This window comes from Nannobrachium achirus (genome assembly GCF_963921795.1).
Source record: "Nannobrachium achirus genome assembly, chromosome: 15".
Classification (NCBI taxonomy): Eukaryota; Metazoa; Chordata; class Actinopteri; order Myctophiformes; family Myctophidae; genus Nannobrachium; species Nannobrachium achirus.
Window position 1 is genome coordinate 12,577,045 of NC_137822.1, and position 12,974 is coordinate 12,590,018.

Sequence of the window (12,974 nt, forward strand, 5' to 3'; positions counted from 1 at the left end):
TATGTTCAAGTGCTGTCTTATATAAAATAAACTACTTCTGATTTAGTTTGTAGTCAAGTAGATACTTAGATGAAGAACTTGTTTCATACTTAAAGTGATCCCTGACTAATACGACAAATATGCCTTAATACATTATAATTGTCCTCTATAACTACAATGTAAAATTAAAAACACCTCAATTATTTTATTTCTTCTAGAAATAGTGAATCTTTCTCTCAATAGGGGAAATGCCTGTCGCAAGTTGATGATGTCATAAATGTCAAGTGTGATCTATCCCTATGGAATTTATGGCATGCATGTGAAAATAAAAACAAACTTAATACTTCCTATGGTTAATATGAGCATCAAATCAATATTTCAAATGTGTTTGTGTTTTGTTTTTTTGCACATGCATGCCATAAAAATGACACATGACATTTATGACATCATCAACTTGCGACAGGCATTTCCCCTACTGAGTGAAAGATTAGCTATTTCTAGAAGAAATACAATATTTAAGGTGTTTTTAATTTTACATTGTAGTTATAGAGGACAATTATAATGTATTAAGACATATTTGTCGTATTAGTCAGGGATCACTTTAAGAATGTGCTATTTGAAAATAGTTAATACAAGCTCACAGTTTGAGCTTGTAGAACAAATGATTTGTTTGCCTATAATGACGTGCCCAATATGATGCCAGGGTGTTAATGTGGAAAAGGGAATTTTGACCGATCCTCATCAGTGTCACAATGTTCTGATTTAAGGGGGTCCCAATAATTGGGTCCCAATAATTGTGAAACCATTTCACAGAGAAATACACAGTAGGGTATTTTTTTGTTGTTGTTGTTGCCACAAGTGTATTGATCATCTATCTCCTCACAACAGAACAATGGGATTTAGGTTGCCTTGAAGGATTCAAAACCTTAAAGGACAACTTAGTTTATGAACAAGGGTTCATATTTTAGATAGTCATTGGAGAAAAGAAAAGATGAGTGTTAAAATGTCTTCATTTACTTCTTTCTATAGTTTTAGTGATTTTAACTATTTTGATTTGCATGCATGCCCTCAGGTGGTGGGGGCATGCATGCAAGAGGCTAAATATCTCTTAGACACAGTAGGCCCATTCCCAAGATGCACCACAAACTTTCATGGGCAGATGACTTATGGGGGCTGGTGTAAATAGTAGGCTAATATAGAAATTGATAGCTTATTGTGTCTATTTAGCCACTTGTACGCATGCCCCCACCCACTGAAATCAAAATACTAAAATCGCTAAAACAATAGAAAGCAGTAAATGAAAACGTTTTAACACTCATCTTTTCTTTTCTCTACTTACAATCTAAAAATATGAATTCTTGTTGTAAAAAAAACAAAGTTGTCCTTTAAGAACACATTGTCTTCTAGCACTTGTCAAGGTACTGAAACCTCCAAATTTCTATGTATTCCAGGTCTTCAGGTCATCTTCCCAGAATATCTGCAGGAGAAGTTTGTCCAGTCAGCTCTGAGCTATATCATGTGTAATGGTGAGGGTGAGTACGTCTGCCGCAACAGCCAGTGCATCTGTCAGTGCGCCGAGGAGTACCCACAATGCAACTGTCCCATCACTGACATCCAGATCATGGAGAACACCCTGCTAGGGATGGCTGAGTCCTGGGCCACCTCTTACAAGGACTTTGAGAACTCTGGTGAGCAAGACATTTTTATAGCAATATTTTGCTGGAAATATCTGTCAACGCATAACTGTACTGTATAGTAGTTGATATTTTCATTATATAGACGCCTCGTCTGGCTAAATTCCGATGCAGAAAAATAAATCTAAGACCCATATGTGGCCTACTTTCTACATAGTTTTCATAAACCAATACAGCTACAGTTTAGACCCAGAAAATAGTCAGTCAATATATACCAAAGGTTACTAGTCTAATAATATTATTAGTCAGTGGGTTTCTTTCCACTACTTATAATCATAACATGAATACAGTAGACCCAATAGGACCCTTGGGCCAATAGGACCCAGGCAACTAACACATTAATTCTCAAATTGTACAATGGGTACCTGTGCTGATGTTGTCAGTGTGTAAACAATCATATAGGCTACATTAACACAACAGTGTACTAAGGCTGAATAATATAACATTATCATTTTGGATTATCCCACATTAAAAAATATAGAATTATTATGCTGGGGGAAAAAAAGCGAACTTTCCTATTTTATTTACTTCTTTTTATCCTCGTTTTCCCTATTTTACTTTTCTTTAACTGAATATAGAGAGATTTTTTGCTGTAAATGTGATATGACAAAGTTTGAGATTGAGACCTCAGTATTGCTACTGAGATATTTGGCATAAATATCAAGGTAAATTTTGTCCTTATCGTGCAGACCTACCATTTTGTGTAACAAGCTTTAATTTACGCCCGCAATTGTATTTTTTTTATGTGTGTGGGGGGGGGGTGTCACCATTTTACAAGTCACCTTTGACAGAACACACAATGCATAAAGCTTTGCATGTTAACTTCTCAGCAGCCAATTTGCAATAAAGCGGTCTATTGCATTATTCAAGGAGCCATTTGGACACCTTCTGTTTTAGAAGAGACAAAGCCAGAGCTATTAATCATAACAGTGACTTCTTAATCCATGTTTGGCAGAGTACAGTGTATTAGAGGTGAAAATGTGTGCAATCACTACACTGACGGTGTGAACCCAAAGCATTGGATAGAGCCAGTTTTACATGTCTCTCATGAGAAATGTGTGCAGGAGGTTATGTTTTAATATGGTGTATAGCAATATTTCTTCCTGCATGTCTAATCTCAAGACATATTCAAGTAACGCTCCATAATATACCGGTATACTTGCTCTAGTTGATGATTCACATATCTCCCAGACTATCCCCCCCAACACACCCACACGCACACCCGCACGTGCACGCACGCACACGTAAACGTGCTGAAAAGAGAGCTCTCAACCCCACTGATTAACAGAATACAGAAGTAAAAAAGGTAGAGCTATTCCCTAAGGAAAGTGCCCAATATCCACCTGGCAAGGCACAATGCCTTATATATTATTGATATGTTATAAAAGTGTGCAAATAAAAACCTGGCAGAAACATATAAATATATTTATGTATCACAGAGGACAGACAGGGTGAGGATGAGTCACTGAAGGTGACACACTGAAAAATATCAAAACCTTAACACCTAAAGAGACAACTGAATTGAAGGCATTGGGATAATAATTACTTACTTATTAGTTACTTGTATGCTTTAGAAATATAATACTATTAGTTCAACAACAACAACGACAACAGCAACGGCAATAATAATAATAGCTGCAATTTGTACATTTGATACACAGACAAACAGACAAGTAAAAAATTATAATTGAAGTTGTTTTCAGGTGTGATTTAAAAAAAAAAGGGGTTGCTTCTGTTAGCTTGCGCTCCTCAGGGGGGTTACTCCAAGGGGATTTGTCATTAGGGGCACTAATAGCAAAGAATCAATCACCTTCTGTAGCGTTTGGAAAGGTTAGAGCGGTCTGGCCCGAGGATCTGAGCTGAAACCAGAATATGCACTACCATGAGTTTATAAATGAGCAATCAGTATTACTTATTATTAGCCAAGTCAACAGTAGCTCTTAGTAAATAATAATAATAAGCCAGTATAAATGCGCAAAATCTCTGTCCGTGTGTCCATCTGTGTGTCCTTCTGTAGTTCATGTATGTTGAGAACTGTGCGACAGAGAGTGGGGGAGCCGGTCCTCTGACGTCACTCTGACACATCCACCAGTAAGACTCCCTAATCGGGAGATAAGTTGGTCGCTTATCTCCACAAATAGGCCAAAAGTTTGTTTTACCAATTATCAAGACATACGGGCAGTTGACAGTTTGCCATGGTTACTCATTGAAGTTGAATCTCCATATATGGAGATAACCTACGCATCACACTAAGTCTGACCTCACCAGCCCATATTTGGGCATGAGCAACTTATGTCTCCATATATGGAGATATGATGACATCACACAGTCCTCAGCCGATGATGTGGCGTGATGTCATACAATACACAAACGAGCCCTACGGTATAAAGGGGCAATTCTTGCCAGGAAAGAAGCATTTCTTCGACTCAGACCTTATCGCCAGGGTTGGCTTATAGCAGCTGTCGGTAGGACCATATATGGATTCTGTTAGTGTGGATCTCCTAACAGGGCATCATCTGGGATACAATCCCTTTTATGCCCATATGGAGATCCCTAACAGAATCCCTTTCATGCCCATATATGAAGATCCCTAACAGAATCCATTTTATGCCCATATATGGAGATCCCTAACAGCATCCCTTTTATGCCCATATATGGAGATCACTAACAGCTAACAGAATCCCTTTTATGCCCATATATGGAGATCCCTAACAGAATCCCTTTTATGCCCATATATGGAGATCCCTAACAGAATCCCTTTTATGCCCATATATGGAGATCCCTAACAGAATCCCTTTTATGCCCATATATGGAGATCCCTAACAGAATCCCTTTTATGCCCATATATGGAGATCCCTAACAGAATCCCTTGTATGCCCATATATGGAGATCCCTAACAGAATCCCTTTTATGCCCATATATGGAGATCCCTAACAGAATCCCTTTTATGCCCATATATTATGGAGAAATCCCTGTTCTGAGTATCTGACATCAGTGTGATGTCACCTGTTTATGCCCATATATGGAGATCCCTGCTCTGCGTATCTGGTTGCTATGGTAAACAGTTGGTTGCTAGGGTAAAAAAACATGGTTGCTATGGTAAACAGTTGGTTGCTAGGGTAAACAGTTGGTTGCTAGGGTAAAACCATGGTTGCTAAGGTGGTTGCTAACGTACACTAACAGACCAGGAACAACAGACTGTTGCCACAGCAACGTACACAAAGGTTTGTGTACACATGTGGTGTGATGTCATACTGATGCGGAGATATGAGCAGGGCAAAGGTGTGACGTGTGACGTGTGACCGACGGACGGACGGCCGGTGGAGGTTTTCATAGTAAACTGCTCCCTGACGGTCGCAATAACAATACCAGTAAGACTCCCTAATCGGGAGATAAGCGACCAACCTTATCTCCACAAATAGGCCAAAAGTTTGTTTTACCAATTATTACACTCTATGTGAACATTTACATCAACAAATCCCAAGTACTATGCAGAACGACCCATTTCAAGTTTTTAATGTACAACAATATTTAGAAAATAGGTCTACAAGCTGACAGTCCTCGTCCCTTATATTCCCATAGGTTATATGGAGATCTCAGTGTTTGTCAGTCCTTGTTCATTTATGCCCATATATGGACATCTCTATATCTACTGTAACAGTCCTTGTCCCTTTATGCCCATATATGGAGATCTCTTAACTGTAAGTCCTTGTCCCTTTTATGCCCATATATGGATATTCCTGATGTCATCAGTATATGAACATATATGGGCTTTCTGATATGCCCATATATGGAGATCTCTTAACTGTAAGCCCTTGTCCCTTTTATGCCCATATATGGATATCCCTGATGTCATCCGTATATGCCCATATATGGGCTTTCTAATATGCCCATATATGGAGATCTCTGTATCTCCATATATGGGTATAAAAGGATACTTCAGGTCTGACATCAGGTTTGTTTATATTGGGTTGCTAGGTTTGACATCACAAACTCTATGGGCCATCTGACCTAGAAATCTATATTTGGGCATAGATGACTCATCGTGACCTCATCACACGTCGACCGCACGTGTGACGTGCGGTCGACCGCACGTGTGACCGACGGACGGCCGGTGGAGGTTTTCATACTAAACTGCGACCTTACGGTCGCAATAAACTGCGACCTTACGGTCGCAATAAGGAGTTCCCTATGCAGCCATGACCAAATATGGAGTGTGTTGTCTAACATCAATGTGTCGTCATGGCATCAGCCGCAAAGAAATCAGTCAGCTCCATACATGGGCAAAAAAGGGGCATGACCATATATGGGCAATTGGGCATATACTGATGATATCAGCAATCTCCATATATGGTCTTAAAAGGGACCAGGACAAGACAGATACAGAGATCCGGTTGTCCAGAGCCACAGATCTGACACTATGCCCATATGGTCATGTGCATATACAGTATGGGACCAACCAACTTCAAACTCAACGCATGCAGTGGCAAGGACTCGAGGGAGTGAGGTTTCTTCGACTCAGACCTTATCGCCAGGGTTGGCTTATAGCAGCTGTCGGTAGGACCATATATGGATTCTGTTAGTGTGGATCTCCTAACAGGGCATCATCTGGGATACAATCCCTTTTATGCCCATATATGGAGATCCCTAACAGAATCCCTTTCATGCCCATATATGGAGATCCCTAACAGAATCCCTTTTATGCCCATATATGGAGATCCCTAACAGCATCCCTTTTATGCCCATATATGGAGATCACTAACAGCTAACAGAATCCCTTTTATGCCCATATATGGAGATCCCTAACAGAATCCCTTTTATGCCCATATATGGAGATCCCTAACAGAATCCCTTTTATGCCCATATATGGAGATTCCTAACAGAATCCCTTTTATGCCCATATATGGAGATCCCTAACAGAATCCCTTTTATGCCCATATATGGAGATCCCTAACAGAATCCCTTTTATGCCCATATATGGAGATCCCTAACAGAATCCCTTGTATGCCCATATATGGAGATCCCTAACAGAATCCCTTTTATGCCCATATATGGAGATCCCTAACAGAATCCCTTTTATGCCCATATATTATGGAGAAATCCCTGCTCTGAGTATCTGACATCAGTGTGATGTCACCTGTTTATGCCCATATATGGAGATCCCTGCTCTGCGTATCTGGTTGCTATGGTAAACAGTTGGTTGCTAGGGTAAAAAAAACATGGTTGCTATGGTAAACAGTTGGTTGCTAGGGTAAACAGTTGGTTGCTAGGGTAAAACCATGGTTGCTAAGGTGGTTGCTAACGTACACTAACAAACCAGCAACAACAGACTGTTGCCACAGCAACGTACACAAAGGTTTGTGTACACATGTGGTGTGATGTCATACTGATGCGGAGATATGAGCAGGGCAAAGGTGTGACGTGTGACGTGTGACCGACCGACGGCCGGACGGACGGCCGGTGGAGGTTTTCATAGTAAACTGCTCCCTGACGGTCGCAATAACCAATTGTCCAGAATCTTCAATCCAACCAAATTGTCCATATATGGACATTCCAATATATATGGGCATATGTGGGCATATGCTGATGATATCAGGGCTCTCCATACTGTATAGGCATAAAAGGGACAAGACTTACAGATACAGATATCTCCATATGGGCATAAAAGGGACACCGGTAGACAGACAGAAACGGATATATCCATATATGGGCACAAAATGGACACAGACATAGGAGTACAATGGGTACTCAAAGCCCCCAAAACTATGACTCAGACATACTGGTCGGTACGGCAGTGCAATGCAAGCGGAGCGGCCCGAACCTGTATATACTATAGATGCAGGGAGTATATCGTCACTGGTGGGCAGAAACCTCGTATCTCCAAGTTTCAAATTTGTATGTTCTCTCCTTATTTAAAGCCCTACTTCATCACACAAAAGTAGTGAAAATAGCAGATCTACAAGCACAAAACGCCTTGTGATGTGAGGCGTTGTAGATCAGATATTTTCACTATTTTAAATCTTTTTTAAATCAAATAACAAACCAGAACCAACACTGAGGTTTTATGTTTTCTATGTGTGGTTTTTATTCAGTTTCACAATCACAATCTCCATCTAATTTGCTCAAGTTGGCAGGTTATTGTCTCCGTCAGACCCCATGTCTTTCTGACAAAGATGAAAAAAGGGTTAGGGTTTATTTTGAGAGTAAATTGACCCACAATATCAATGCATTTTTAATTGCTATATTTTTGGGTAATTGTTGTTTAAAAGCAATAAAACACTTGAGGTCGTAGTTATTGGCACGGCTGTGTAGGGCGATGGTTATTGGCACAGCTGTGCCAATAACCACGATATAGCACTCCCTCTCGTGTCTTGTTTCTTAATTAACATACTCCAAGATAGTTATTTTTGGCATTGCGTCTCAATTGGTCATTTAGTCTCAATTTCTCAGCTGAAAATGTCTCAATTTCCACAAAGGCACAAGTTCAGAGCCATTGATGACATGGTTAAATGGACCGCTGTTTGAGTCGGGCATGAGAGAGCTGGGCTCTGGCAGGGTCAGGGGCAGGTCTATAGGAAGGACAGACATTGATGTTGATGGGAATTGGATTGGATGGAACAGAGTTCTTCAGTGTGTGTAGGAGGGAGATACTCAGTCGAAGATATAGCCAGTTCGTAGCGCCTTATAGTGTTTCATATGCTGATGGCCTCTGCCTTCTACTGAAGCTTCTCTGGGTTGCAGAAAGATTGAAAGCTTGTTAGAGGCAGACTGTGATTGGCTGCAGAGAACATTAAAGAGCTCACCTTGGGAGAGGAGGCGATTGAACCCTGTGCTGTGTCCTGCTTTTCGACATCACAGGCGAGAGAGTCTTCTCAGTAATACTGACTAAAATTACGCTTATAGGATTTCAGCACACAATGTTTTAAGGCCATGTTCTATTAACAACGCTAAATAAATATGTAGTTATTATACAGAGGTTAATCATTTTATTTTCATTCCTAGGATATTCATCTTGTAGAAAAGCAGTGTTCTCTATCGCATAAAACAGTATGTTTAAATTGACCAGAAAAAGGAAAGCTCTACAGATTCAACAACATATTCTTTAATCTACCGATCATCAAAGCCTATGTACTTATTTAAATGGTTGAGCTTGAATAGGATTCTTATAACTAATCATCCACATGAACAAAGCAATGAGGCCATTGTTATTGAAATAAAGATAATGAGAAGAAATTGCAATTATGACCAATTGAATTTGTTGGCTAATTAGCTTACTTAAACTTTTTCAATTTTATTCATAATAGAAAGGGGAAATAAATAAATAGAACCCATTATTGCCAGTAATACATTTTTAATTACCTGTCTGTAGAATTCTTCAAGTGTTTCTGCTTCTAACCTTTTCATGGTTATTTTTCACTGACAATGTAAGTTAATAATAGAGAATAGGTCATCATTTTTTGTATAATTATGTATTTGGCTTGTTTGCCGTTAAAATGATTTGAAATTCTTAAAACAAGAGTAGATTGTATACAGTACGAAACTGTAAATCGAGTTTTCAATTGGGTGTTTTTTCTATCAAAACAGTAGAAAACTGCTTGATTACTCAGGCGAACATACTGAAATGGGGAAAGCTACGTCTTCACAGCATGCAACAACAAATATTCCATCCAATTTCTCCCTTCTCTCTCACTCAATACCTCCCACATGCTTGAACCCTGTGAACCAATCCAAACGTGTACTCCTCATTCATCCTCTCTTTCCCTGTCCATATGCGTTCTTTACTTTTTACTTTGCCCCATCGTCACCCCCTTTTTCTTTCACGCCCCCGCCCTCTTCTCTCTTTACTCCCTTCTGTCCTTATTTCACATCGCTCACTGCATCCAGGGGCGTCACAAGGGGGGGGGGGGAAAGTGGGACTGAGTTACTAGGGCCCAAGGTGGAGGGGCCTTAATGACTTTATACTTTAGCTATTGAAAAATAGCAGATATACAAGCTCACAGCACGGCACAGAGTGCCGCACCGCAAGCTTGTATAAAACAAGCAATAAAACCATAGAAGGATATAGAAGACATTTATAGAATCGGGTAATTTTTTTTCTCCAAAAATAGCAGATCTACAAGCTTGCAGCGCGGCACTCGGTGGCGCGCTGTGAGCTTGTATATCTGCTATTTTTCAATAGTTGAGGCAAAAATAGTGCATTCCCAGTCTAAATGCCTATGAAGAACATTCATGGGGGGCCACACAGTGAATCCTTGTACCCAGGGCCCAGTTACCCAGTGGCGGCTCCAGGGAATAATCAGCAGGGGGGTATTCAATTTTCCAAAGGGGGCACTTTATTTCGCAACAAACCCCTATAGCAACAGCTTTTGAGCCAAACCAGTAATGTCCATTATACGTTTTCACACTGAAATGATTTGAATTTCCTGTGCTTCAAGCACAACAACACAGGAATAACTAGTTTAGGCTACCTTTTATTATTGCATTTTCATTAAACTATTCATTCATTTGAAAATGCATATTTATAATAAACACAAAGAACATATAAAGAACATATCACCTGTAAAGCATCTTAAAATAATGGTGGGGTAATCTGGACTTGGTGGGGACAAAGTCTAATCTGGGTGGGCATTGCCCCCCAATGCCCCCCTGTGGAGCCGCCCATGCCAGGGCTATGGGGTTATTATTAGGCCAAATCAAATTCGTATTCGTACTTTGCCTTTTTTTTACTCGTAAACATTTTTACCAAAAAAACTATACCTAAACAAATTAATTGGAAAAAAATATCCGTAAAAAAAAAAAAAGTATGAATGTTTTTGGGGAAGCTACAGTGATTATAATGCCAAAACAAAAAAACAAGACAAAATACGAATATTTTCTTACTGATTTACGAGTGGTTTTGTTGGTTACTTCATCACGAATGCTTTCGTCATCTCACGCACACGAATCTGTATCACGCGCACACGAATGCATGCCTGGAATCAAACGGCCAATAATCACGTGATCAGCAGAGAGCCAATGGAGTGCGGCCTTTCCCACTAGCCAATCATAATTCTCCATTCTTGGCAGCGGTTGCCATGTCTGGTAAAAGTGAGTAATCTCTGCTTTCTGTTGTTTGTTCCTCACATAATATGCCCTATATAAAACCTATATCCACACGATATTTGTTTTTAAACTATTGACTAATCAATCATTTTTATACATTAAATAAAATAGAAATGCATATATTATTAATACACACGATAAAAGCCACTTACAGATGCTGCAAATCAAAACTAGACAATTAACCTTACCTCTGGCCCTGACCTTTTTACTGTAAATACAATATTTATTGTTTCTTATTTTTTTCTTATGATTGATGATACAATGTGCACAATATATTTTATTATTCTGTCATTTAATGTTGTAGGAATTGATAGATAGGCTACCCCAGTGTAAAAAAACACCCCAACATCTTTTTTATTTCTCTTTTTAGTTGACCTTGTATCACTGAACTGTAGCTGTCTTGTACTTTTCTTTTTAATACTTTTAGTATAGTATTCAAGCAGAAGGGGGGAAGGGGGAAGGGGCGGGCGCGCAGAGGCGTTTTGTGTACTTCCGGTTCGTCCACAGACAGTGTTGTGTTGTTGTCGTCTTCGTTAGATAAAAATGCTTTCTTTTCACTTTTTTCTACTTTTATCACTTGTCAAAATACGTTTTATTTGGATGCTTCATCTTTTTACCGTTCATTTTTTTTGTTAGTGTTGTCATCGGTTTTTATTTATAAAAGGGAAACGTATGTAACTATGCTACAGTCTTCACAGCAGAGCCGACAGACAGAGAAAGGTAAGATAACGTCGCTATTATTATCATAAAATACAGCAATCTATCTATTAAAACGTTTGTTAAATGTGCTTAGCAGTAGTGTCTTTTAGGGTTTAGTCCGGGGTCTTTATTTGATGTAAAGAAAGTTTAATATTAACGCTAGCCTCATTAGCATCTTAGCTCCGTCTATAATAGGCTACTACATCATTACGGGTCCATAAAGGGTCCATTTGGTTCCATCTGGACACAAACGTACCATTACATTAAGCTGCCAGCACAACAACTTCTATAGAGTGTCAATGGAACCAAATGGACCCTTAACGGGTCCATAAAGGGTCCATTTGGTTCCATCTGGACAAAAACGTACCATTACGTGTGGTAAAAGTACTCAAATGTTTTTACTTTAAGTACAAATATCAATAATGTAATGTAGAAATACTCTTTTACAAGTAAAAGTCTGGATTCAAAATGTACTTGATAAAATGGCTAAAGTGTTGGCATCAAAATGTACTTAAAGTGCCAAAAGTAAAAGTACTCTATGCAGAATGTCCCATTTCAAATATTTTGAAAATGGCAGATCTACATGCTCACAATGAGTCGCACTGTGAGCTTGCATTGGAGTAAAAGTACTCCAAAGGCACTCAGCTTGTTGTGTATTAAAGTACAATAATTTTGATCTGTGATATAGAGGAGTACAAGTATTGGAAATTGGAAATAATTCAGCTTGTAGTGGAGTAAAAGTAAAATATTTGGATCTGAGATATAGTGGATTAAAAGTATTGGAAATTGATAATACTCTAGTCAAGTACAAATACCTCAATATTGTACTCAAGTACAGTACTTAAGAAAATGTACTTAATTTCTTTACACCATTGTGTTACCCTTGATTTTAACCCTGTATTCTCCTTTTATTTTCAGTATAACATTTCAGGATGATGTATTCTATGGAGGAGCTGTGTGCTTTGGTTAGCGTCAAGTATGTCAGGGGCAGACATGACGAGGCAGAGACTGTACTAGAGAGCAGTGAAAGCAGCGAAGAAGGTTTGTGGGATAAAAAAAAATAGAAAGAAAAATAGGAATAAGTCAGCTCAGTTTAATGATGTGTGTAGTGATTCTGGCTGTGGTGCAACTTGTGTGATTCATTTGGAAATCAAAGTGTTTTAATCATGAATTACAATAATTAGCTGCTGTATTCAGTGTTCTAATGATAATCTGTATCTTTCCAAGATGCACTTGATTGTGACCAAGTTGATGCTGCCAGTGCTGGGTCAGCTGTTTTGATTCAATCTGGGAGTGAAGGTATGTGGTGTGGTGTGTTATGAATTATAGTGCATAGAAACACATATGTGTGGTTTTGTATTGTACCTGCTGTCCTAGTTACAAATCCCTAAACATGCACTAAGTACCCATTTTGAATTGTTGCTGTACTAGTTTCAAACATAGTATTATTACCTTAACACAAATTGTTAATCAGTATCTGCTGTAGTATCACAATCTTAA

General features: G+C 39.0%; 1 protein-coding gene across 1 annotated transcript in view; it reads left to right on the forward strand.

Annotated features, from left to right (window-relative positions):
- brinp1 (bone morphogenetic protein/retinoic acid inducible neural-specific 1) overlaps positions 1-12,974 on the forward strand; it is a gene marked incomplete at both ends in the record, with an annotated part of 136,772 nt that overhangs the window by 108,254 nt on the left and 15,544 nt on the right. Inside the window, one exon of the mRNA XM_080742687.1 lies at positions 1,431-1,667. Coding sequence (XP_080598813.1) covers positions 1,431-1,667 — 237 coding nt within the window. The remainder of the gene's footprint in view (positions 1-1,430; positions 1,668-12,974) is intronic.